This window comes from Psammomys obesus, unplaced genomic scaffold (assembly GCF_907164565.1).
Source record: "Psammomys obesus unplaced genomic scaffold, mPsaObe1.curated_primary_1811, whole genome shotgun sequence".
Taxonomy (NCBI): domain Eukaryota; kingdom Metazoa; phylum Chordata; class Mammalia; order Rodentia; family Muridae; genus Psammomys; species Psammomys obesus.
The window spans coordinates 35,573,136-35,600,799 of record NW_026587216.1 but is presented as its reverse complement, the minus strand read 5'-3'; the positions used below and the strand labels follow the sequence as shown (position 1 = coordinate 35,600,799).

Below are 27,664 nucleotides of genomic sequence, written 5' to 3'. Positions count from 1 at the left end.
CTTTTACTGATCTTATATAAATATTTAATTTAGGAGTTGTATTTTTTTTTTTTTAATGTATTTCCTTTGGAGACCAACTCTCATTCTCTAACCTGGACTGGCCTAGAACATTTATGTGGCTCAGGCTAGCCTCAAACTTGCAGCAGTCCTTCTGCTTCAGCTTCCTGAATGTTAGGTTTACAGATGTAAGCTGCTACTGGCTAGTTGGTATATTATCACATGTGCTTTTTAAAAAATGAGAAACTTCTGACCACTTAGTAGTTACTAAAATTTAGAATGTGCTGTTATCGATGATCAGTGGTATGGTGCATGGCAGTTATTTTTTCTTCAATGCATCTGTATTATACCCCATTTGGTGGGCATTTATTGTCTCACAATGATGTAACCTAGACTACTGTAAATCAAGTGGTTCTGGTCCCCAATATCCCCCCCTCCCCTTAGCCTCTGCACTGAGGGTGGGGCTAAAATCTCCGTGGAAAGAAATGCTCGAGTGTTTTCCCTAGTAAAACTCAGGATCAGTTAACTCTGCTTCACAGCTTCTTAAAGCATGGCAAGTTTAGACAAGGAATGATCCACACGCGGACACATAAGGTGCTTCTCAACCTTCCTAATGCTGCTACCCTTTAACATTTCCTCACGTGGGACCCCCAGACATTAAATTAATTTCGTTGCCACTTCCTAGCTGTAAATTCGACACTATTTTGTAAATATCTGATATGCGATCCCTGTGAGAGGGTCAGTGCAAGTACAAAGGGGTCGTGACCCACGGGTCGAGAAACCCTGAAGTCGCATCCCTCCCTGCTCAGCTTGAAAGCTTGCGGAAAGGTTATTTAAAGATTCAAGCCCACAGTACCCGGGCTACGGGGGAGGCTCGGATAGGCTCGTTTTAAAATGCCTTGTCGTCCTCTTCTGATCCGAGTGCCAGGAAGCCACCGTCCCTGTGGCTGTACTTCAAATACACGCAGTGGCACAAGGGAGACCTGCCTCCGCAGCTACCCGGTCTCCGCCGACTCCTGGAACCCCGCGGGCCGCAGCGCCCAGGCCCCGCCCACCAATTATGGGCCGCCCCGGGGAGGGGCCTGTCCGGACATTCCCCGCCTCCCGTGCCCCTCCCCGCCCCCTGGTAACCCGGATATACACTCCCGCTCCCCTTTCACCCCACGGCCGTTGGCCTACGCGGAGGCCGAGCGGCCGGCTGCTGGCTGGTGCAGGGCGCGGGGCCCGGGACGTGGGGCGCGGGGAGGCGGCGGCGCGGCTTTCCCTGGGCGGCGATGGCGCGCGCGGGCGCCGGGAAGCGGGCGCCGTAGTAGCGGGCTCAGCGGCGGGCCTGAGGCGGGCCCTGCGCCGGTCTCGCGCCATGGCCCCCATGGGCATCCGCCTGTCCCCGCTGGGGGTGGCCGTGTTCTTCCTGCTGGGGCTCGGGGTGCTCTACCACCTCTACTCGGGCTTCCTGGCCGGCCGCTTCAGCCTCTTCGGCCTGGGCGGCGAGGCGGCGGGCGGGGCGGCGGAGTCGGGGGCCGACGGGGGCGCGGTGGACCTGCGCGAGATGCTGGCCGTGGCGGTGCTGGCGGCCGAGCGCGGCGGCGACGAGGTGAGGCGGGTCCGCGAGAGCAACGTCCTCCACGAGAAGTCCAAGGGGAAGACGCGCGAGGGCGCCGAGGATAAGATGACCAGCGGCGACGTGCTGTCCAACCGCAAGATGTTTTACCTGCTCAAGACGGCCTTCCCCAACGTGCAGGTGGGTGCTGGGTCGCGGGGCCCGGGCCGGGGTCGGACCTGCAGAGCGACAGTAACGTGGGCAAGGTCACGCACGCAGGAGCGGGGGAGCCTGTGGCTGTCGCACCCGGGGCCACGCTCCTCCTCCTCCTCTTCCCGGGGGTGGGAGGGCGGGCGTGTTCACGTTTGGGAGAGCTGGGTGGCCTTGGATGCTGCGATGCTGGCGGTGAGGTGGACCACACGTCTGTAACCGGCCGCTCTCTAACTGAAGGGATTCGAACCCCTTGGACCTTTGTGTTCTCCTAGGATTTTATCCCTTGGGGTGGTGGTGTTGAGCCCATGATTTCTAGCAGACGGTCCGGCCAACTAGAAAGGCCCCAAGTCCGTAGAAATCTTTTGTGCGCGGAGCATCGGGAGGAAGGGCTGTGCTCATGAATCGCTGTAGTTGTAGCAAGGGCCGGTTTATGAACACTGTGGTTTGGGCTGCCTTTCGAGGAAACACTTGGAGATGATGCTTTCTTGCAATTTCACTTCGGTGTATCCCAGCGCTCCAAGATTCTCTGTGTCAGAGAGAATTAGGTAACATCTACCCTGTCTGTGTTAGGTTTCTTGAAAAAGTTGACTTTTTCTTAAACTATACATTTTAATCGTTTCAGTACAGTTGCATTTGTGTGTGTGTGCGCGCGCGCGTGCCGTCGCGAGCGCTTGCTTGTGCTCCCACAGGCTTCTTGAGGGTTCTTTAAGTAGGCCAAGCTGACCTGGAACTAACTAAGCTTCAACCTGAAATCAGGATCCATTTGTCTCAGCTTCTAGAGAGTTCTTTGCTGGAATTACACATATCTGCAACAACCTTTGACTTTTCAGTCGGCCTTTGCCAGTTTATTTATGGGGGCAGGGCTCAGCAGTGTAGTGGAATCTCTTATCACCATACAGTAGTTAGGTATTGGCCTCTAGAAAGAAAAGTTGCGTCCAGCGGTTTTATTGATTAGGTAAACAATAAAAATTAAACCCAGGTTTCTTTGGAAGGTGTCCATCGTGCTGATCTTCAAAGAATTAAAGTACTGTCATTGAAGAATCTCCTATCTTATGCAGTGCTCCTTCCCTTCTTCCATTACTGTTTTGGGTTTCTCTCAGTCTTGTTTCTGTGTCATCATCTCCCCTTTTTTCCTCCATGAAACATTGGATTTCAACTATTAATCTGCTGAATATCAGATGTAATTGACACTGCGTTTTTTTATTTCAAATGCCTTCCAAGTCATAACACTAAATATTTCCACATTTTTCTTGTTCCTTACCCTTTTATTTACTACCGTTGCAAATAACACGTATCATTGTATCTAGAGTGAGGTATACTTATGAAATACATTTGTCTTCTCAAAGTACACGTAGGAGTTAATGGAAGAAATAGCAGTTTGGAGGCAGTTGATACATTTATATACCACTGTAATGAATACATTTAATGTATTCTAGCTATCAGTCACATAGGACTTTATTTGAACTTCATAGCAATTTTTTTAAAGTATATTTCATTTGTGCCCATTTTACCCAAATGGGTGATTAGGCTCATGACACGTCACAGCTTATGTGAGCGCTTCTTAGAGGAAAAACGCTCCTTAGTGATAGTGAAATGTAGCAAGCATAGCTGCTTTATCGCAGGTAAAGTCACATCATAAGATTTGAAACAAATCTGTGTTTGTGTGTGTGTATACATGTGAGCGCTCTAGTTTTCACATATTAGCAAACAAAAGAATAGCTGCTAAGGGTATCACGTGACATTTTATTAAAACAACACTAGGCTTTTGGATTTCAGATGTTCACACAGTGCCTTAGTATTAAATAACTTTTCTTAGGGCTGACTGTGCCTTCAGTGTTTAGGTTAGATATTGATTTGTGTAACAGAATGTTATGTTCACTTATGTACACGGGTAGACTTAGGATGTGTAATATTGAGCTGTCTCCTTTTACTACTGTTTACTAGACTAGAAGCCAAATGGAGCCATTTAAGAAGTAGAGAACCAGCCTTAGGTTTTTGGTTTGTTTGTTTCTTTCTTTTAGCCTCTTTTCCAGTGTTTAAGTACTATCCTTAATGCAGGTCATTTTTTGGAGCCTTATTCCAGTTTATATGTTTATTTATTTATTTTAAGAAACTTACTTCATGCTCTCCAGTTAGTTCATTTCCTAATGCAGAGTTAACATTTAGAAGGCACAACTATCTGCCCCTTTCCCTTTTAAATCTTATGCCTTTCTTGAGAGGGGTGTGTATGTTTTCTTTCTCTTCCGCACTTTCCTGTTTGGTGTTTAAGCATGAAATGGCCTGTTTGATGTCCTCACTGTAATAGAATATAATGGGAGTGACCCCAAGAGAGGCCAGTGACCCTGTAGGTTGCCACCCCCAGGGGCAGAATGCTATCACCAAGTGGCTAGAATAGACATCCTATAACCCTCCACACAGCCCACAGGAAATGAGTCTCCAGCTTAAGCTGGGAGGTCATGCTCAGGTGGCCAGCACCCCCTAGAGGTGCATGCTGCCCAGTCGCACACAAGTTTAACCTTTGCTTGCTGGGTCTCCTCCTGTCATCAGGTATTCTCAGGCCATGGATCTACAAGTCTTAGAGGCAGCTGCTCTACCCCTAAGCAATTTGGCAATGCTTAATTTCATTGCCTCAAAGCAGGAATAATTGAGAGATGTCTTACAACTGCCTGCTTGGTCCTGGGTAAAAGCAGTTCAGGTGTTCTAGTCTTAACTACAGTGCTTGGACAAATGGAACACTACAGAGTAGATGCTGAGAGAATTAGAGAGCAAAGTGTTATTAGGACATCAAGAGGGTTTTTAAGTGGGTTGTGGTTATCGGTGAGACAGATGAGCATAATGAGTCCTTAGGGATGTATAAAAGAGACTAAACTGGACCCGCAGCTTATGGTAGAGCTATGGAAGACTCTAGGTTCAATTCCCAGTTCTACAAGAGAAATGAATGAAAAGAAAGGCCTCTTTTAAAGGAAGCACTTTTTAAAAGATTTATTTGTTTTGATTTGTGTGTAGGTATTGGTGTGTACATGTGAGTAAAAGTGCTCTCAGAGACCGGAAGTGTTGGGTCCCCCTGGACCTGGAGTTAAAGGCATTTTTGAGATGCTGGACTTACGTATTGGGAACTGACACTGTACATTTTTAGTTTATTTTTTATTTATTTTCGTGGTGCTAGAATTAATTTAGAGCCTCGCACATGCTCGGTAGTTGCTTCTACACTTAGCTGACTTCCCAGCCCAGAACAAAGTCTGAGCATAGTTAACTGGCAGTTGATTAGTTAATTGTGTGTGAAAGTGTCTTTCGTATCCTGATGTAGAAGCGAAGTTGATAAGCAGGTGAGGAAATGAAGATAGTGAATATGTAAATCTTTAGAAGTTGGGCCTTTGAGGAGTTGGCGCAGATGTCATATAGGGCTAAGAGTCCAGTTTGGTTGTTTGATTGGTTTTTCGTAGTATTTATTTTTAAGACCTGAGACAGTGAAGGTTATCTAATTGTTGCAAGATTGTTTTGAGAAACAGATGGTAAGAAAAGGTGTTGTGAAAGTGGAAATAGAACAGGGCAGGTATGGGGGCTGTTTATACATTTTGAAAGTAGTTATTCTCTAGAGATACACTTGATCAACATTTGATAGGAAGACATGGCTCTTTAGGAGGCTGAGAAAGTCATTTAATTTTCAGCCTGCACAGGGGAGGCCCAGGGAAGTTGCTACTATTGTTTCAGCTAAAACTAAAAGGCATAAGAACCATAGAGTAAATCTTAGAGAACAGATGAGTTCCCTATGAACTCCAGCAACCATGCTGAAGGGGCACATTTTCTTTTCCTTTCCTTTTCCCTTTCCCTTTTGCTTATCCAGATTTTTACAGGATTGAATAAGATCCATTAACACAACTCTGTTCTTTCAAATGCTAACTGTATCTCAAAGCCATACACAGAGGTAATGTCTAGTCAAAAATCTGGGTACCCTATTGTCCACTATAGTACATATATGAAATTATGTGTGAGATTTTATATCTAAACCCATATTAATTACATACTGGTTTATTGATAAATGCACGAGGTGGTTGATCAAGGCCTCTTCAACCCCAAGTTAACTGAACTATCATAACTAACAGCACTGATTGTGTTTGGGGGCCTTGAGCTTTCATAGTACTGATGAAGAATAGTTTGCTTTGCCTTTCTCAAGCCCAAGTTACAAGACTAGCCTGAATATCTGTATATCTGTATATGTGTGCTATATATAGATCCATGTATGTACGCAAAAGGTACTAATCTAACAACCTTTATATTCAGTAATTATATGATTGCTGACCCCTGATGTGGTAGCACAAGTGAACATTTTACATTTAAAAAGTTATATATCACCTCTGCTATTTTATAGCTGCCATATGGGGCACCATATCATTCAGTATAGTATGTAAAATGTATCTAAAACTATATTAATTCTCCCTGAGGATCTCTATCTCTTCAGATCTGCATCTTACATTTTACTGTGTTGTTTTCTATGTATCTTACATTACTCCTACCTCCCAAACCACTTAGAGTTTTCCCTTCCATTGTTCTTCCATGTTGAGGTTTAGAGAAAGAGAGTCAAACTAAATTGAATCATACATGTAAGAATTTATTCTGTCTCCTAAACTGCTTAGGGTATTAGGTTTGGAAGAGAAAATGCATTCATTATGAAAGACTGAGTAGGCAGTGTTATAGTAATACTGTCCATGATAGCTGTTCTTCATGTGGTGATTCTGACCCAGTTGGTCTTGTTAATGTGTGGTTCTGCCATGTCAAAATGGCAGGAAAAGAGGAAAACTGATCTTTTTACCAGCCAGGGAAGTTAGGTGTGTCACATTTTTTGTCCATATTTCATTGGCTAGAATATCTGTGTTTCTTATTGCAAATGAGATGGGAACTGTGAACTTGTATATGCCCAGGAAGGAAAGGAGAACTAGATTTTATGAACACTAGACAGACTTACATAGACAAACAGCTAGCCAAAAGAAATCTGTGGTTAATAATACTTAAGGCTAGTAAACAATCCTGTCAGGTAAGTAGTTACCAGGAATGGGTGGAAATTACAAGACTAGGCATCGTTTATGGCCATAGCCTATGGTCAGTTTGTAATTTTCTGGTTTCTAGAAGCTTTTTATATCACCCACTCAAATCATAGGTTTTCTGAAAACTTTACTTTTCTTGTCTATCATGAATGACTTCATTGAGAGTAGCCAGACTGGGATAAGAAGGAGTGTTGTAATTGGTGAAAACTGTTGTCACTAAGAAGTCATAGGCTTTTCGTTATATTTTGTTATACTTAGTTCCTATTTTAAGTCCATGGACATCAGCAGAGAGGCTTTATCCAGCAACTCATGAAAGCAAATGCAGAGACCCACAGCCAAACATTAGATGAAGCTTGGGGAATCCCACAGAAGAGGGGTAGAAAGAATTGTAGGAGCTAGAGCTGTTGAGGACACCACAGAACATAGCCCACAGAATCAACTAACCAAGGCTCATAGGGACTGATAAAGACTGAAGCAACAATCAGGCAGCCTGTATGGGTCTGAGCTAGGTCCTCTGCTTAGATGTTAAAATTGTGTAGCCTTATGTCCTTGTATGATTCCTAACAGTGAGTGTAGAGTGTCTCTGATTCTCCTGCTCTTAGGACCATTTTACTCCTACTGTATTGCCTTGTCCAGCCTTGATATGAGGATTTGTGCCTAGTCTTATTGTGTCTTGTTATGCCACATTTGGTTGGTACTCCTGGGAGGCCTGCTCTTTTCTGAAGGGAAATGAAAGGAACAGTGGATCTGAGGTGAGGGTGAGAACTGGGAGGAGTGGAGGGAGGGAAAACTGCGGTTGGAGTGTAATGTATGAGAGAAGAATAAATAAGAAAATGAAAATAAATAAAAAAGGGAAGTTGTGTAGAGGAAGTTATTTTTTTGTCTGTTTCATTCATTATTTTAATAGCCAAAATAGCATAGAGTACAAGTATTTGTTGAAATAGTGAGTGAATATAATATAGAACATAAAAAGAAAAATATAAAGGCTATTAAAGGAATTAAGTGGGGTAATGATGATAGTAGCTTGAACACGCTTTCTTGCTAGACGTGCTGACTTAAAATTGGGAATTAGAATTTTCAAGATTTACTAATGACCCTGTCAGTGATAGTGGGAGGAAAGGCCATAGTCTATAACCTATGGGTAGCCTGAGAGGTTTTTTCCCAGAGACCTATTCAGGTGGAGCTGGTGGGATTCTTGACTGTAATCCTACAGAAAAGAACTTTAGGAGGAGACAGTATGAAACAAAGAAAGTTAATTGCTAATATTGCTAAAATTTGTTGCTAATATATTAAAATGCAGTTGATAATAAGAATTTCATAGTTGACAATATGCACTATTTCTTCAAAGTTTTTTTTTGTTGTCTCATTGCTTAGTCATCAACTCCATATCTTGGTTTGTTCTTCTAATAGTACGTTCACCACGCTGTTCCTCTTCTGTATTAGTATTCATTATAAGAGAAGGTAATATCTTTGTGTTGTGCCCAGTAGCTATGGCATTCTGGGGTGAAAGTGTCTTTCACCCCAACTCCGCTTGCCTCCTAACTGCCCTGGGAATGAACTAGGCATGCTCTTCATTTCAGCGGGTGTGCTTGTTATTTCAAGGGCTAGAATATACTTCCGCCAGAGCCTGCTGTGTTCTCTTTTAGGTCTTAAGTCAAATACTGCCTTTCAGGTCTCTCTAGCTAACCTGGTTTTTGCCTATTTATAAATAATTTTATTGCTGCACAGTTCATATATCATAAAATTTGTATATGCTTTTGTATGATTCAGTAATTTTGGTAGGTTTGCCAGGATGTGGAACCATTACTATTTGGTTTTAGAATGTTTTCTTTGTCTTTATAATAGTCTTTTTATTTCTATTCCCTGCCCCAGGGAACTGCCAGTCTATTTCTCTTAGCATTGGTGGACCAAAACTCAATTTAATCTTCAGCCGTCCTTCTTTCACAAAGCTGCAGGGGTAACGCCTGTGTCCTGCCCAGCATGGGTGCTGGGGATCTGTATTCAGCACTTAATGCTTCCGCAGCAAGTACTTCGCCAACCGAGCCCTCTCTTCAGCCCCCATTAACCTAATTTTTATGGTATAGATAAGTTTTTTGCTTCACTGGGTTTATTCTAATTTCTAAAAGTAAACAAGATTCTAAAACATTCTTTGACCAATAGTTTATACATATGGCACAGTATATAAAGTAGGCATTAATAAGCCCACTTATTTTTTATTCTCTGAGAATTTCATACATGTATACAGTGTAACTCATTTATGCACCCCTCACTACCCCAGTCTAACTCCTTCCAGGACCCTCCCATCACATTGCTCTTACAACTTTCTGTTCTTTTATAATTATTTATGTTAACCTAGTAAGTCAAAGTAGTACTGTCTTTATACAAGCATGGCATGGCCTGGGGTCATCTACTGGAGCGTAGGCGTTGGCCACACTCCTATAGAAAAGTAACTGTCCTTCGCCATTACCTTCAGGAGCCATCAGCTACCACTAGCTCCTCAGCCAGAAGTGGGGTCTTTGAGTGTCCCTCTCCCCTCCATGCTAGAACTTTTAACTGGCTTGATCTTGTGTCTGGATTGTGTAAATAACAAGTGCTGCTGTGATTTCATGTATGCAACAGCCATGTCATATGCATAGTACAGCGTTTCACAGCATCCTGTCCATCCTCCAGCTCTTGAATTCTTTCTACCTCCTCTGTCTGGAAGCTTGGTGGGGACAGGGCTGATAAAGGAATTTCATATGTAGCTGGACATTCATTACCACTTTCTACACTTTGAACAATAATGTGTCTCTACATTAATCACTACGTACAGTAAAGAGCCTCTCTGACTAAGGATGGAGCATCATAAATCTGTGGCTATTAATATAAATATGTAGGGTTTAGCAAAATGTCTTAATGGTTAAGAGCAATTGATCCTATTGCAAAGGACCCAGATTCAGCTCTCAGCATCCACATGCTGTTGCAACTGTCTTATCTAACTCCAGTTCCAGGGAATTGAATTCCTCCTTCTGGCCTCCATAGGCACACATGTGGTACACACACATAAATGGAAATAAGCACAAAAACATAAATGTTTAGAAGCATTAATGCTAGCAATTTGTTAGCATTATTTAGAAAAATATCAACGAGTTCTCCTGGCAGGAAGACATCGGCTACAGGCGCTCTAGCAGTAGGCTTTGACCATGTTTATAGTAAGAAGCTCACCATTTAAAGCAGTCAGTCTACATACAGCAAGATGGAGGTCTATTATTTGGTAACATCTGGGGACATTTTTGATTCTTAAAACTAAGGAATACACTTAATACATTTTTATAGGCATCTAGCCAGGGCTTTTGGAAAACAGCTTGCAGCGCACAGCCTGGAGAGCTTCACAACAAGTTTATTCACTCAAAGTAATTAGGGGGGCCAAGGTGGAGACTGTCAATGCAAACAAATCTGCAGGGTCCTTTTCTTAACAGAACTCTCACTGTACACAGTGCTGCATGTATTTTTATATATGATGATTTATGGGAAGTCCTAGCTGGAGAGATGGCTCAGCAGTTAGGAGTATTTGCTGTTCTTGAGATCCAGGTTCAGTTCTGAGCATCCACATGGCAGCTCACAAACCATTTGTATGCCCAGTTCTAGGAGCTTTTGTACCATCTTCTGGCCTACAGGACACCAGGCACATGTGCTAACACAGATATACATGCAGGCAAAAATACATTAACTAAAGATGCATTCATCTGTGTTTTTTCCTCCACAATTTTATCTATGTATGGCAAATCAGATTTATTTTATGTTTTAATTTCTTTTTTGTAAGAATAAAAAGATAGAAATCTACCTTCTTAATCTCTGATATATCTTTGATATATAGTTAAAAGATAATGAGGCTTTTTTTTTTTGTTCTTTTTGATTGCTTGTTTAAATTTTATTTAGGTTTTTTAATATACTAGCTTATCTTTTCAGTAATCTCCAGGATTCCTTTTCCATACTCTTTAAAGTTACATTTTATACAACCAATTTCCTCAGCCATTTTATCCATTATCACTTAAGTTCTCTGTTTGTAAGGCATATCAACTACATTGTTAATATTCTGTTTGCTTCTAAGTATAGTTAATGTTTGTGTTCAATATTCTAGAATATATCTGTTTTCATATTTTAGATTTTTTTTTTTTAGTTTTATTTTAAAAATGAGTCTCCTAAATTAGCCTAAGGTGGTCTGAGACTCACCCTTACCTCATCAGCCTTCCTAGCACTGGGCTGTAGACATATGCCGAGCTTCAGTCCATCAGGTCTTTAACTCTTTTTTTTTTTTTTCCTTTTTTTATTACAATGTATTCAATTTATATCCCCTTTATGGTCCCCGCCCTCGTCTCCTTCCAATTCCACCCTCCCTCCCTCATCTTCTCCCATGCCACTCCCTTAGTTCACTGGTAGGGAGGTCCTCCTTCCCTTCCATCTGACCCTAGCCTATCAGGTCTTATCAGGACTGGTTGCATTGTCTTCCTCTGTTATTTAACCTTGAATAACTCACTTCTTTGATACATTTATTGGAACCCTGCCTTTCTGTGAAGTCTCTGGCTTCATTAACCAAAACACTAAACTTGAATATTTTTAATTATTGAATTCCTTAATTTTTAAAGCTTTCTTTTTTCTTTTTTTATTGTTTGTTATTATTATTTACATTTTATCAACTCTGCATCCCAGCTGCATCCCGCTCCCCCATTCCCTCCCAATCCCATCCTCCCTCCCTCAGCTTCTCCTGCCCTTTTCCAAGTCCAAGGATTGTGAGCTCTTTGAGATGCATTTTTTGAGATTTTATTAAATAGTAATGATTTTCTCCTTTGTAATTACTATTTACACTGTAGATAAATACTGAGGAACACGTGGATGCATCTGACAAGGAAGTCATTGTATGGAACCGTAAGATTCCTGAGGACATCCTGAAGGAAATATCTGCTCCTAAGGAGGTTCCAGCAGAAAGTGTGACCGTTTGGATTGACCCGCTTGATGCTACACAGGAATACACGGGTGAGTATCAAAGGTTAGATTGTTTTATATTAGAGAATGTAGACCCAGAACAGATAGTGTATACCTGGTGGCAGACAGGTTACAGATCTAAGACTTTTCCAGTTAGACTTTAAGAATCTGATTATATTTCCAGATAAGCATGCTAGATTATTAAGGTGTTATGTGGACCATTTAGACAAAATGGATGACTCTTCCTCTTGTTTCCCAAACCATAGAATATTCCTTTACTAACATTAGCCTATTCAGGGGCTCGCTAGATCATTCATAGCGACACCAGCATGCTATCAGACATCTAGTTCCAAGGAAAAGTATTAGCCAGAACATAGTTTTTACTTTGGATATTGGGAATTCAGGTTTTATTATACACATTTGACTTAAGATTTCAAAGTAGTACATTTTATGGATCCAGAAAACAAAAAGCAGCAAAACAAGATTTATTACCACCAACTCCCAGGTACTCTATGGTCTACCTCCAGCTGTTTCTTACACAGAGGTATCTAATTCCTGCTTTGCCCTTTCCTGTTATATGTTCAAGTTAGTTAATTTGTCCCAATATATGCCAAGGCCCCTAGAATATTGGGAGTTTCTACTTTTTTTACCTTGGCATTCTATATACTGAACTTGAAATGTAATACATACTCAAGAGATTATTACTATTGAGAAGACAAAAGACACTTAATAACTAAAAGAGAAAATACTTAATAACTGAAGTTACAAAACTAATTCATATGAATAAATAGTAGAAACATAGAATATTGAACTTGTTTGTGAAAAATTTTTCTGAAATGACCTGGCCTATTTTATACTTATAACTTGACTTTTAAAATTGATTATAAAATTAAAAGTTAATTTATATCTAAAGATAGATAATTGGTATCTGAACTGTATGGATTAGAAAACTGAGTTGACTTTAATTTGCCCTAAGATACAGATTTACTGAAATGATGGACTGGCTGAGGAACCCAGGTAACTAGGTCCATAAATACTGAGCAGCTTTTGTCCTTCTGCTTAGGGCAGTTTTGCTTCTGACAAGTGTTTCACGCATCTAAATTCTAATGAGGGAAATATCCTATTGTATACTAAAATTAAACAGTACTTTAACAGCTGTGCATTTCTGTTTTTTTCTAGAGGATCTTCGAAAGTACGTCACCACCATGGTGTGTGTAGCTGTGAATGGCAAACCTGTGCTAGGTGTTATTCATAAGCCATTTTCTGAATATACAGGTATGAAGTATGAGCACCTTTGAGAGGCAGAGAGGATTTTATGGTTCACACTGATAGTGTGTGACAAAACACAGCTTCCTAAAAAATCTGTTGGAACTACTACTAGGTATTGACATTCTCCAGAAAACTGTTGGGGTTGAGGCCTAGGATTCTTACACTGCATTCTGAGGTAAAGCTGAACAGTTGTTCTAGCCAAATCTTTTGTATTATACAGAACATCAATTAATTTTGGTAAAGGAGAGTGACGCTTAACGTCAAGAGTGAGAGAGCAGCTGTCCCATGTTTAAATTGTCCCATGCTTACCTACAGCCAGTGTCTTTTAGAGATCTTTGGGGCCCTTGCTTCTCCATTCTTCATACAGTCGTGTTGGATAGTTTCCCCCAAAATGCAGCAGGTGAGGTCAGTGGTGGATATGTTTTAAGAAGGTGTGCATGACCATGACCATGTCAGGGAATTTCTTATGTAGTTAGGGTATGCCCTTTGCCGGTAGTCCTGCCAATGTCAGTGGATACAGGGAAGGTAATAGGATGCCTGTCGTCTTCTTGTCCTCTAAGGCATGGGTGGTAGTCTCATGTTCACTGAGATAGCACAAGATGTTACTGTTGTGAGGGAAGAGTATATATTTTTGCTCTCTGCCTGCAAGGATTACTCATGCTTTTAATTGGTTAATTCCCATCAACTATAGGACAAATGTTACGACCCTTGTCACCACTATTCCCTAGGATGACAAGGCTTTTAATTGTCACAGTATCCACATTGCCAGTCCTAATGGCCCAGTGTTGTGGATAATATAGTGTCATCCTCAAATTTGTGCATTAGTTTCAGAATTTCATACATGCATGTTTACATTTATAAAAATATATTAAAAATAAATAAGTTTAAGATTAGCCTCTGCTATCTATAAACTTGAAGGTCATCCTGGGCTATGTGAGACCCTACCTCAAACAAACAATTTTCCGAATTAGGAGGTAAAAGAAAAAGAAGGGCTAAAGTAAGAATTTTCACTGTTGATGATCCTTCTAGATTTGTTAGTTTCATTTTAAAGAGGTTAAAATATTTTTTTAATTGAAAAAGTTTGTCTGATTATTCCGAGACAGCGTTTCTTTGTGCAGCTTTGGTTGTCCTGGACTTGCTTTGTAGACCAGGCCAGCCTCGAACTCACAGACATATACTTGCCTGCCAGAACTGGGATTACAGGTGTATGCCGCTATGCCTGGCTCAAAAAACAGTTTTTAAAAAGAAAGTTTAAATGGTCTTAAACAATACACTGTAAGCTGAAATACAAAAGCCAAGATGTTGGCAGATATGCTCTCTCTGAACCATAGAAGAAACTGTTCTGTGGTTTTTCTCTGTCTCTGAAAGTTTGCCAATAGCCCACAGTGTTCCTTCATTTGTGAACCATCACTCCAATCTCTCTTCATCATCACATGGACTGTCTGTGTGCCTGTGCATCTTTTGTTTTTCCTTAAGGACACTGATTGTATGGATGAAGGTTTGACTGTACAATTTCTGATTGTTTCTCGGACCCTGTTTTCAGAAAATTCCAGATTCTGACTTAATTGCCTTCCTGTGTCTTTTGAGGTGGGAGAGACACAATTTGTTCTGTGTCCAGATGAGATTGTAGAGTAGTTGTTATAAGAAGCAGGAGCCATACATATGGCCTAAGGCAGCGTGAAGAAGACAGAGATTGAAGTAAAGCCTTGGATCAGTTCAGACTTGTAAGCTCTCAGTCAAGGACATCTAATAGCTTGTTATTCAGTACTTTAGTTTCAGATTGTTGCCTTCAGAAATATGGAAAGATTTTTTTTTTTTTTTTTTTTTTTTATTGCAATGCCTGGTTTGTGCTTACCTAAAAGAAGCTGTATAATCAGGTTTCTATTGCAATGATAAAAAGTCACGACTAAATGCAACTTGGAGAGGAAAGGGTTTATTTCACTTGGAAATTATAGTTCTTTATCAGGGGAAGACTGGGCAGGACTAGAGACAGCAACAGAGGAGTAGTTTTGCTTATTGGCTTGTTTCCCATGGCTTGCTCAGCTGGACTCCTTATAACTCCTGCAACCACCTGTTTGAGGTGGCACTACCCACAGCGTGTTGGGCCCTCCCACATCAAACAGAAAATACCTGGCAGACTTGCCTACAGACAAATCTGATGGAGTTTTTTTCTTTATAAAATTTCCTCTACCAAGGTGACCCTACAGTGTGTTAAATTGACAAGAAACAACAACAAACAGTAACCAGTACAGACACCAGAAGTCTTATTTTAGAAACATGTTGCTTCCCAAATTATCTTTGTAAGTTAACAATAAAGTATCCTTTTGTGAGCAGCTGGCCTACTCTGCTATTGCTTTTCTTGGAGAAGTGCATTGTTCTCTCTGGTGAAGATAGCAGTTGACAGACCAAAAAAAGGATTTCTGTGGAGTGTGTCTGGGCTACTTTTTTGTAAGGTTACTTAGAGGTTGTGATTACTCAAAAATTAGCTATTAGGTGATAACCTCACAGAGACTGAGTCTTAGGGTCCTCCTATTGGTTAACCTAGCTTCTGACATATTCTAGCACCACCCAAGAGCAAGCGCCCCTTGACCAGCTGGAAGAAGTAATAGCAAGAATCCCAGATGGAAGTTGTACTGCCTTCCTCTTCTAATAGGAATTCTTCACAGCTCAATTACAGTATACCTAGCCATCAGTGTCTTGTATTTCATATTTTGTTACCGCAACTGTAGAGCTAAGAATGCCCAGAGGATAAAGCTGTATTTTAACACCCATTATGCTGAAGCAAAAATTCATGCCAGTCAGAAAACATTTTGTAGAATCAAAACTTAAAAAATTATGTATAGATTGCCATCCATTCTTAGGTGGAAGATTTGTCCCAGGCTATGCATTAGCATTGACAGAGCACCAGTGTAAAACAAGTTTATCAGAAGTTAGCTGTACTTGACAACTGACTTAACTCCTCTGCTAGAACTCCTAATAGGAATTATTGATGGTGGCAGCTGGGGAATAGAACTGATCAGAATTCTTGCTACTTGTTTGTAATTAATTCATTGAGCTTGATATTCTTAGAAACAAGTTTTTTTTTTTTCCATAGTATTTTAAATGAAAGAATGTGTAAATATACCTGGTGGAAATTTGTAGCTATTAAAAATATGTCAGAATTCTTTGTAGCAAACTATCAGTGGCATTTATTTTCTACTCTGTTTGTGTTTTGAATCTGTTTGTTTGTTTAACAGGGTGTTCTGTGTAGTTCGGGCTGGTTTTGAATTCAGGTCTTAATTTTTTCTTTAGTATGTGTTAGAAAGCAAAGCCCAGGAATGGGAGTCAGCTTGCCTGTTCAGCATCAATTTCCACTTCACCTATTATTAACTATCTAGTGGGGTTTGTTTGTTTGTTTGTTTTTTTGTTTTGCTGTTTTGTTTGTTTGGAGTAAGAGACTCTGGGAACGCTGTGTTTCAAGCTATGAGATGAAGCAGAGATTTAATGAATAAGGTTTCAGGTTATTTTTGCCTAGTACAGAGAATAGCTGGAATACACAATTCATTTATCTTCTTAACCTTCTTACTATATGGACAGAAGTACTGGAAAGGAGAGAGCCTATCTTGAGCATTCAAACAACAAACATTTTAAAGAACAGGAAGATTTCAAGCTCTGTCGTTAGCCTTCATTTGCTTGTTTCTTTTTAAAAATGAGTCACATTAATCCCCATTTTATGTTACTTTCAGAGTTATTGTGGGGCTATATGAATATATATCAGTGTACTTTATAAAGTGAAAAAAGCAAAACCAGGCATTAGGTTTTTGAATTACTGAACCACACCTACTCTTTGGTCTTCCTTTCTGAACCATAACAGTCAGATTTACATTCTGTGTAGCTAAATGCAACCCTAACTAATGTAGACTGAGGAGCAAAAGACATTGTTCTGCCTTAAGCCTCATGTGCCAGGAGATTATAGATAGGGGCTACTGCCTGGCCCCCACTGGGCTTTTCTTTATCTCCGATAAAATAAACACATTCTGTAGCTGCTCCTTTACCTCTCGCCTAAATGGAATGTCAGTATGTCCATTGGAGCTAGAACGACTTGGTTAGGAGTACTCACTCTTGTTACTGAGGGCCCATTAGTCTCCAGCATCCATATTAGGTGACACATAACCGCCCAAAACTGCTCCAGGGCATCTGCATCCCATTCTGGCCTCTCCCAGCACCTGTACTCAAGTGTGGAGACATACAAATAATTTAAAATTAAACTTTAAAAAATATTTGTTCAAGTAAATGCTACAAATTAAAATATTGCATAGTCAACGTGAAGTGCCTTTTTAAATACTGAATTAGTAATTGCTAATCTCCTATATAATACTGACCTCTAGAGCTAGAGCATTGGAAGTTCATTTCTTAGTATAACAGAGCAGTTAGCAAACCTTAATTAGAAAAGAATTTAGAGAATTTGCAGGCATTCTTCACCTTTTAAAACTTTTTTTTTTTTTTTTGGTAAATATTACAAACAGAATTATGATAAGTACTTATGAGCTTTTTCTCTGGTGTACTTTAAAAGTTACAAGGATTATATTTTGCCTTCAGTATTTTCATTTCTCTGCATTTCTGAAGTGGACTTAACAGCTGCTAACTTAAAACAAGGTTTGTTAAGTATATTTCTCTTTTTTCCTTCTTTTTTTAAATTTTATTTTATTAATTACACTTTATTCACTTTGTATCCCCCATAAGCTCCTCCCTCCTCCCCTCCCAGTCCCACCCCCCTCCCCCTTCTTCACGCATGCCCCTCTCCAAGTCTGCTGATAAGGGAGGTCCTCCTTTTTTCTGATCACATCAGTCTATCAGATCACATCATTTAAAAAGTTTTGTAAAATCACACACATAATTCATTCATTTCCTTTAAATTTTTCTGGTGTATAAAAGGGCAAATCACATTTGATTTTGTGTCCAGAAAATTTGATAAGCCTAATTTTCATGGGTCATATGCACATTCTTTGGGGATGTTCCAAAAGGCAATCTTCATCTGCCAGCATTTCTGTCTTTTTTGTCTTATCCCCACTCCCCTACTTTCTTGTCTTTTACTCCATATAAGTTTTTCAGTGAATGAATGTAACATTCCAAGCAGAACCTCTAAGAGGAAAGTCATACTGGATTCTGGTGCCTGATGAGTCACCTTTTTAGATGAGAACAGGTGCTCTTGTATTGGTTTTGACATTTTTGTTTTGTTTTGTTTTGTTTTGATTTTGGATGACTATCTGCATTGTCATCTTCTGTGGCCTGGTAAGGCTACTCCTCCCTCAGGGGGAAGTGATCAAAGTTCAGGCCAATCAGATTATGTCAGAGGCAGTCCCTCTTCCCATTACTATGTAACTCACTTGGACACTAAACTGCCATGGGCTACATCTGAGCAGAGGTTCTAGGTTATCTCCATGCCTGGTACGTGGTTGGAGTATGAGTCTCTGGGAAGACCCCTGTGTTCAAATTTTCTGGTTCTGTTGCTCTCCTTGTGGGGTTCCTGTCCTCTCCAGATCTTACTATTTCCCACTTCTTACATAAGATTCCATGCACTCTGCCCAACAGTTGGCCATAAGTCTCAGCATCTGCTTTGATAGTCTGCAGGGCAGAGTCTTTCAGAGGCTCTCTCTGGCAGGTTTCTAGGTGGTTTTCTTGAGGTGACTTTCTTCCAACAGCTACGCTGTTATTGTAATGGGGAGCAGCTTCCAGCACTTCTTAGTCCCTTGTCTTTCCTGGCTCTGGAGACCAGGCCACTTTTCCCATAGGACACCAGTCTTCTGGGAGTGGTAACAGGTTGCCACTGGCTGCTCCTCCTTCAAGAACTTTATCTCCTGTGGGGTGGAGAGTTTCTTATTAGGCACCTGCTTTCATTTTGTCTTGTTTGGTCTTGTCCCTGAAAGAACACTCTCTTCTTTCTTACACTCTACTTTCCTTTCTAAATGATAGAGATGTCTTCTTCCTGTTATCTCCCTGGTTTCCATTTCTTTTCTAAGCCTTTCTCTGAAGTATTTAATTTCAGGTTCAGAAGAAACCTTGGCTTCTATTATCTGAGTTTTCTCAACATTGAGAATTCTCCAACTGCTTAGCACTCCTGTGAAGCGCCCACTCTCATGAACACATTGCAGTTGTATGTGGCAGTTTTTCCACTGGTCTGCTGTGTTTATTTCCTTGCCTTCTCATTTATGTGGATTTTTCCTTCTCCTCTTGTCTCCTACTTATTCTGGAGCTATAGATAAAAGGGCTCTATATTTACTTTTCTTGTCGTTGTATATAGTTTTAGAAGGAGGCATTCATCATCCATGGTGACTTAGAAAACCAGACTTTCCTTTTCCCCCTGTAGCCAGAAATAAACTGCATTCCTTGATAACCATATTATCTCACATGAGTGAATGTTAGAAAAGCAATATAACTGGTTTACTTCTGTTTAAATTTGCTTTCTTGCATTGTTTGCACCATAGTGAGGAAAACTTAAACGTATATTTCAAGCCTACTCTGGAAGTCCTTTCCTCAGACCACCAACCCCTTTCCTTAGTTTCATTCTTGTTTTGGTTTGTTCTTTTTGAGATGGGGTCTCACACTGTATGTCAGGGTGTCTTAGAATTCACTCTATGTCCTACAATGACCTCGGACTCAGAGTAACCCTGCTTCAGCCTCTCAAATGCTAGGATGACCTACCATACACAGTTGGCTTTTTATTTTTATACTGTGTTCTACTTTGCTTTCTGTTCCCGTGATAAACACCATGACCAGAACTAACATAGGAAAGAAAGGGGTGATTTCATCTTGGAAATTGTAGTTTATTATCAAGGAAAGCCAAGGCAGGTGCTTGAAGTAAAATCTATAGAGGAATGCTGTTTCACGCTTGCTCCCATGCTCCTACATTTGCTACCTTGCTTAAAATTTTATGTGTCTGAATGTGCCTTTGTGAGAGTATGCCACTTCCATGCATATGAATGTATGAGTAAGGGTGCCCCAGAGACTAGAAGAGAGGATCAGATCCTTTGGGGTGGAGTTAAAGGCAGTTGTGAGATGCCTGACATGAATGCTGTGAACAGAACTCAGGTCCTCTGGAAGTGTAGCAAATCTTCTTAAATGCTGAAACATCTCTTCAGCCACTCAGCCACCTTATAAAGCGAGGCCTACCAACCTCGTGATGGTGCTGTCCATAGGCTGGGCGCTCCTACACTAAGTAGCTATGAAGAAAATGCCCTATAGATGTGCCCATGATAGAAACGGTTCTTCAGTTAAGTTTCCCTCTTCACAATTATGCCAAGACAACAACTCACCAGGTCATGCGCCTTCATGAAACAAACTGTAAACCTAACTCACTTTTTGACTATTTTGTGTTTTTAAATGCACTTGGGAGAATGAGGAATATAGCAAAAAAAAAAAAAAAAAAAAAAAAAAAAAAAAAAAAAAAAAAAAAAAAGAAAACTGTGAGTGTATTAGGAGTAGGAGAAAATCAGTTTTGAAACTTGAATTATCTAAACTGTATTCTTGTACTAGATTATGCTCAAAGTCAGATTATGTTCTCCTAATCTGACTTTGATGTTAACCTCAGTGTGTAAGATATTTGTTAGGGCTGTGCTGATGTGAAATTTTTGAAGGGAGGGAAGAAAATGAGATAAGTATAGGTAAGAATTGAGTTACAAGTTGTAATTCTCAGTAAAGGATCATTTGGTGATTGGGAGAGTACCAGAATTCTTATGTCAAATATTTGATAGCTATTCTAAGTGTGAAGGACAGAGGGCACTTAGAAGCTTTGTTTCAATACATAACCCATAATTAAAAAATAAAGTTACTTTTGTACTTACAAAAATAAAACATGTTGTTTGGTGGAAATGGTTAAAAAAATGACTTTTTCCCCCCTGTTGCATGGTTTAGGAGATTGTAATTTATATAAAGCTTCAATGTTGTTAACAGGCATCCTATTTGCTTTTCAGCTTGGGCAATGGTAGACAGTGGTTCAAATGTGAAAGCCCGTTCTTCCTACAATGAGAAGACCCCAAAGATCATTGTGTCTCGCTCTCATGCAGGGATGGTCAAACAGGTTGCTCTTCAGACATTTGGAAACCAGACTTCAATCATCCCGGCTGGTGGTGCTGGTATGTTCACCCTGCTTCTCCCCGTCTTGTAGTAATGTAGTGTGTTCCCAGAATGAGCAAGGATTTCTCAGGGGATCAAATTATTTGTTACATGTGTGGGCACAAAATAAGGAGGAGATTTACTTAAAAGACAGGCCTACTCCTACTCCTATGGGGTTGCATTACCATTACCCGGGTCATAAACCAAGTTTTATGATAGCTCTCCCTAAATTCGCACAAAAGCATATTGCTAGCAGGGTTATTTTTATGTGACTTGACTTCAGAATAATTGTCCTATATGTTTATGGAGGAAAGATGAAAGACTTGAGATGTTTCGTGTGGCAAAAAGCTGTCAGGTATCCTAGGGATTCCTAGAATGGCTAATCCCGGAATCACTGAACTCTTTAACTTGTATATTTGGGATGAGCAAAATGTATTCTCCCAGATTAACATCTATCCTCTGCTTTCATACTACTTGATTATAAATCAGAATCCACAGTTCCAAACACAGGCAGTAGTAAACATTCAAATATTATGGGACACATAGTTTTTGCCATATTATTTGATTTGAAACTGCCTTCTGAAATATTTAATTAGTATGAGATGTCTACAAAAGCAGAAAATAACCCAGATTTGGCTTGAAGAGGCCATTTGATGAATGTTTATCATGTCAGAATTTTTTTTTTTTTTTGTTTCAGGCAATTGAATTAAAATCAGGAAACATTTGTGTTGCAATCACTATTCAGCAGTGCTAAGATAGAAGTAGTTGCCTGGGAGAAAGGACACTTTTCAGCCTGATATATTTAATTTGCCAATTGTCTATACCTGCTTTCTTAAGTCCCTCCCTGCCCCGCCCCCCCCCCCTCCCGTGCCTTTTAGATTGGTTAGGAAAGATAAAGATAAATGTCCAGAAGGGATGAGATGAACTAGATTCTAGATGTGGTGTCATCGCCTTCATCATCATCATCATCAGATTATTATTATTATTGCTACTGCTACTATTATTATTCCTCCTCTGCCTTCTAGGAATAGGTGTCATAGACAGGCTTGCTATAATTGAGAATAGCATAAGTTTATTTAGACAGTACTGTTGCTACATCAAACCTAATATTGGTTTTGCTTACTTGTAAGCATTATTATGTTGGGAGATGATTTTAGATTTCAGCAAAGGCAGTGTAGAACAGTCATGAAGACCTCATCCTCTTCCCTTTAACTATGGCCTTGAAAATTTTACACAGTTTTTCTTAAAAGTCTTTTGAGTAATGTCCTAAATTTTCTTTGTCTTTTAGGTTATAAAGTTTTAGCACTCTTGGATGTGCCTGATACAAGCCAAGAAAAAGCAGATCTATATATTCATGTGACATACATCAAAAAGTGGGATATATGTGCTGGCAATGCCATCTTAAAAGCCCTCGGGGGGCATATGACCACTCTGAGTGGTGACGAGATCAGTTATACTGGGTCTGATGGCATTGAAGGGGGACTCCTTGCTAGCATCAAAATGAACCACCAAGCTCTGGTCAGAAAACTCCCCGATTTAGAAAAGTCGGGACATTAGCATTCCTGACCATAGGGTGCAACTCTTCCAGATGTGAACTGTTTGGCCTGAACTGTTGGAAGCTTGGAAGACTGGTAGAAGCGATTCATGGTTAAGGCCATCCTGAACCTTTGGAAGGACTTATGAAGCATCAAAGACTCACTTTCCCTGAAACAGGATGCAGAATCAGGGAAATTGGGTTGCTTCGTTTCTCAAGTATTGTCTTTATTTTTGAGACTATTTTCATACAATTGTCATACACAAGGCGCATATATATATATATATGTATGTATGTATATATATTTGTGAATTAAAATCTAGAGCTGAGTACACTGTTATGAGTCACCATTTCACTCAACAAATGATGAGTCTGCACTGTTGATACTTACGTATAGATTGAGTTTGAGGAAGGCTTTGTTTTGTGTAGATGTTTAGTGTAACTTTGAAGTTGTATCTTATTGAAAATAACTCATTGGTGGTTTTTACTCCTCAGATGGAAAAGCACAAGAAGTCTCATACTCATTAATATGCAGCGAACGCATATGAACAGGAATAATTCTGTTCTGCCATTTCTATGGATTTAATAGAAGAGGCTTAAATTATTTTCTTTGAAATTTTACTAACAGATTCACCAGCCAGTAGGAAATATAAACAAATGATGGATTGCATTATGGTTAGAATTTTCTGTGAATGTGTGTTTTGTATTGATAAAAGAGTGTTTATGGTTTCAACATCTCAGCCATGTTACTTTTGGTTTTCATTTCGCCGTGAAAGGTGCCATTTTTCATCTTTTCTCTGCTGACCAGGACTTAGTTTTTAACCTGTAAAGTTGGTCATAAGTTTTAATATTAGCACCATGATATGATATATTTTCTCATTAGAAAGAAACTAGGCTGTAAGACACTATAAGAATAAATGATTTTGTAATAATTGGAAAATACATGACATTATATGGATTGACTAGTTTTAATTAATTTTCAGGACTTTTGTTTAGTAAATTGTTAAATCTTGCCAGGTTTATCTGTAGAAATTATCTTATCAAGAATGGGCACAGCTCAGTTTTTAGCTATTAATAGGCTTAAATGTAACTAAATTCTCAAAGGAGTCACCTGTGACACAATTCTATAGTTTCCTCATTTATAAAAATGTTTGTGTTTTTTTTTTTTTCTTTTTCCCACAGAGTTGGCAGAATGTGATTAGAAAAGGATAAGGTGACATTTGTCGTGTTGCTGTAACTAACTGCTTTTTTTGTCTGAGCTGTATTTGCTGGTGTGAGTGATTTTTTCTTCCTGTGATTTAGAAAAGTAATGTAAATAATCATGTATTTTTTCATGTGGCTTTGATGTCCTTGTAAACTTTAATGTGGAATTTCTCATATTTTCTTTTCTTAAAAATGTAAGCCTAAAGAATTTTCTATTTGTTTTCCAATTTTAGAGGTAGAGTTGAGCAGAGAATGGACACTCCAGCTAGTAGATTGTTCATACTTGAGGTTGTCATGTCACTGGGGACCTAAGCCCTTCTTCCTTCCTCAGCAGTAGACTGCATCTTCGTACTGAACAACAAGTGCTTTCTCCCATACTCAGCAGCTGGTAACAGATACACGAGTTGCCCTTTGTGCAATCAAAATTCAAAGTTTTGGGAGTTGGAAACTTGGTACTTACATAACAGGACTTGTGAGCTTTTAAAACAATTTCAGACACCTGATTTAGTCACTAGATAATATGATAAGAGAAAGGAGATCCAGCTTTCTCTGGAGAGATGGCAAAAGCAGATACTGTCACAGAGTCCTGTGATAGAGGCATTTGTTTTCATTGTAATAGGTCAAAAATAGAATATAGAATTTAATTGAATATGTTTTAAAGTGCAGAAACTCTTTACCATTTTGTAGAAGTAAAACTAGTTCACACTAGCAAGCATGATTGCTTTGTTTTTATTAACAGGTGTAACTAAGGATATGAAGAATGCTGTGTGCTGTGCTAAAAAGTTAGGATTCTGAGAGATGAAAGTATTTCTATAATTTGTCCATGTTGTCTAGTTACTAATGATCTTATGTACTTTTATAGACAGTTTATTTTTAAAATTTTTTTAAGAGCCAATATACATTATAAGAAAAATGGTATTATTTACATAAGGTATTATTGTGCCAGAACGTACTAGCTGTGGAATATATAATATATCTCAGAATTAACATTGTTTTATTTCTAAAACATAACAAAATAAGCAAATTTATATTTAGAAATGACCTGTTTTCCTTTTAGTAAAAGCAGAGATGCCCACAGCCATGGTGGGTGACATCAGCTGTTTCATCCTCAGCCACCTTTAGCTGCCACTGCTCCTTTTTCCTTTTCAGCTCTCTGTCTTAGCTGTTATGCCACCTTGCCCCATGCTTAACCCAGCATTCTTTTATGAACTCATTCTTCTTTATATTGGCCACCGAACAGTCAAATTGAGACTTAGTTCAAGATTACAGTGAAAGCGATTAATCCTGAAGAGACCTAGTTACCCACTATATTTGAGACTTCATGAGAAGTGAAGAAAATTACCTTGGAAACCATAAACTTTCCATGCTGTTATGTAAGCCTGCTTGAAGAAACCTGTTTTTTTTGTTTGCTTGTTTGTTTGTTTATTTTCATTCTTATACCCCCCGCCTCTGATTCAGTTGAGTTTACAAGGCCCTACAATACAGCCATATTTGTGTTGGTGATTTTTCTCCTTTGCTTAGCTTTTTGTTGTTTTCTTAACTGAAACACTCAGATGAGGTATTGGTGATACATATAATGAACTGACAAGAGCATCTAGATTTGTGTTTATGATTGTGGAGATTCTTAGTTTCCTGGGGCTCCTTTGGACTGTTCTGCAGATTGTGTCAAGAGGAAACAGTTGGGCCAAGGTTAGATGCTAAGTTCAGGAAATGTGATGATACTCTGGCTATGAAGGCAGAAGTGCTCTGGTAACTTGGGCAGAAGTACAGTGGAGTGCCATCCATTTTAACTTCTTTGGTGATAGATGAAGATAGCCTTCCTGGGACAACCTGGAAGGTGAAAGCAGCAATTCTTCTAGCTACCTGCGATAGCTGTGTGGATCATTGCTGTGTAGAAACATTAGTTTTCATATTAGCTTGGATTAAGAGTTATTTAATGATATACCTGTAGAGTGGCTCTGTCTTAAAATTGTGTGTAGAAAAAAACAAAACAAAACACTAATCTCTGGGGGTTTTCCTTAAGAAAAAAAAAAAAAAAGATGTGCCTTAAATAGGGCATTGTATGTTAATAAGACAAAACAAAACTTCTTTTTAGCAAGTGGGGAAAATAGCTTTTTTCCCATTAAATTTTAAGTTCTTTTAGTGTTTTTTATATCAGAGTTGGGGAAAAGTCATTAAAATTAAATAAAACTGATGAATTATTTTTGCATAATGTAGCATTTATAGTTGAAGTACATTTTTCTAAGAACTGGTTCATGATGTACATAAGTGTGAAATGATAGTTCATCATTTGGTTTTAAATTAAATGGTAAACCAGGATAGATTGCATTTTACAAATTTTACTTTTAAGTAAACTATTTCTCTAGCTTTTTGGTGGTCTAGTAGTTAAATAATAACTGTGTTGTGACATAACAGAGTTCCTAATGAAAGGATTCTAACCTTGATCAGCCACGGTTTTGAGGGCTGCTTCACAGTGAAGTTCAGCAATCACTTGGTTCTGTGAGGTGCTCATATGTGTAAATTGTTCTTTTTTATCTTATCAACACCTGGCAGGTTGTATTCTGAGTTAGCGTTGACAGGGTTTTTTGTTTATTTATTATTTTTTGAGTTGGGCAGTAATTTAATGGAAGAAATGAGATGTTTGCTTTTGAGATAATACAAGATAAATTTTAAAGTTAAGGATGATGAATAATACTAAAACAATTGATTATATATTATATTTGTTGTCATTCCCTAAAGTATTATCTAATGTATGTTTGTAAAGTACAAAAGCAGGGGTTGTGATATTTTGTCAATATGCTTAATTAAAATTATTTTAAGGTGTAAAACAAGTGGTACATTTGTCATTCTGGAGAGACTTGTTCCTCCATATGTGTTTTTAAACTAGGAAATATAAGTTAACATGAGATACTTAACCAGAAAACAATCTCATGTCCCTATATATGGCCTTCAGTCTTTGTTATGTGGCATGAATTAGAGAGGGACTCTTGTCCTGTACTGGCAGTGGCCAGAACCAGCCTTTGTTAGTCTAACAGGCTGTCTATAGTAATAGACTGTCCATTGCTATGGCTTGTTTTTATTGGCAGTACTGTCTTGGTAGCTTCTGCCTGTGTCACCAGAACTGTGTCCTTTCCCTGATCTTTTAAACTTTATTTTCATCTTTACTTCCTGTTAATCTATTTCTTAAAATGGGTCAACAGTGGTTGACTACTTCTTTCTTTTCATATATATCAAGCCATGGAGGAAATAAGCCGTTTCCTTTTGCAGAGATGCCACGTTTTCTTAGCAGGCTCTGACCTGCCAAGCCACTCCACCAGATTGCAGTGGAGCCCAGTGTCAACTTCTTTGGGAAGAAACGTCTCCAACCATGGCCTTAGAAGAGTGCTTTATGTTTCACCACACCGCTTTTACAAATGCTGTTAGTTTACTTGCTAAGAAGATGGAGTGTGTCTGATTTCTGGGTTTGTGTTTTCACTACATCCCCATTACCTAGTGTCTTGCACAAATTAGGTCCAGATTGTGTGCTGAATTGGACTAAAGGATCACTACTAGTATTAGCATGCTTCATGTCTCAGTAGTATAAGCTAGTAGCTTCCTTTGCTGATACAATTTCTAAGTGTCACCCTATACACACTAAGTTGTTTTTGTTTTGTTTTTTCAGTTTTGCCTTTCCTCTAGATACTACCCAATGGTCAATTGACTGTATAAAATGTGATTGCTTCCAGTGACATAATTATCCCAAACCTGCCCTGAATATACTTTAACAAGTGAAATTTGAATTCTTCAAATAAATTGATCATGTCTGAGAAAGTT

The 27,664-nt window shown here is 39.3% G+C and overlaps 1 protein-coding gene across 1 annotated transcript; it reads left to right on the top strand.

Annotated features, from left to right (window-relative positions):
* Positions 1-1,147: 1,147 nt before the first annotated feature.
* On the top strand, positions 1,148-27,664 carry Bpnt2 (3'(2'), 5'-bisphosphate nucleotidase 2). The gene is made up of 5 exons (XM_055603260.1): positions 1,148-1,738; positions 11,643-11,805; positions 12,934-13,029; positions 20,973-21,134; positions 22,403-27,664. Exons 1-5 carry the CDS (start codon positions 1,358-1,360, stop codon positions 22,669-22,671), a joined length of 1,071 nt encoding a protein of 356 aa, XP_055459235.1. The 5' UTR covers positions 1,148-1,357; the 3' UTR covers positions 22,672-27,664.

Coding starts and splice junctions, on each gene's coding strand:
- Bpnt2 (XM_055603260.1), top strand. CDS start 1,358: ATGGCCCCCATGGGCATCCGCCTGTCCCCGCTGGGGGTGGCCGTGTTC. Junction 1,739..11,642: donor CGGCCTTCCCCAACGTGCAG/GTGGGTGCTGGG, acceptor TTTACACTGTAG/ATAAATACTGAGGAACACGT. Junction 21,135..22,402: donor CATCCCGGCTGGTGGTGCTG/GTATGTTCACCC, acceptor TTTGTCTTTTAG/GTTATAAAGTTTTAGCACTC.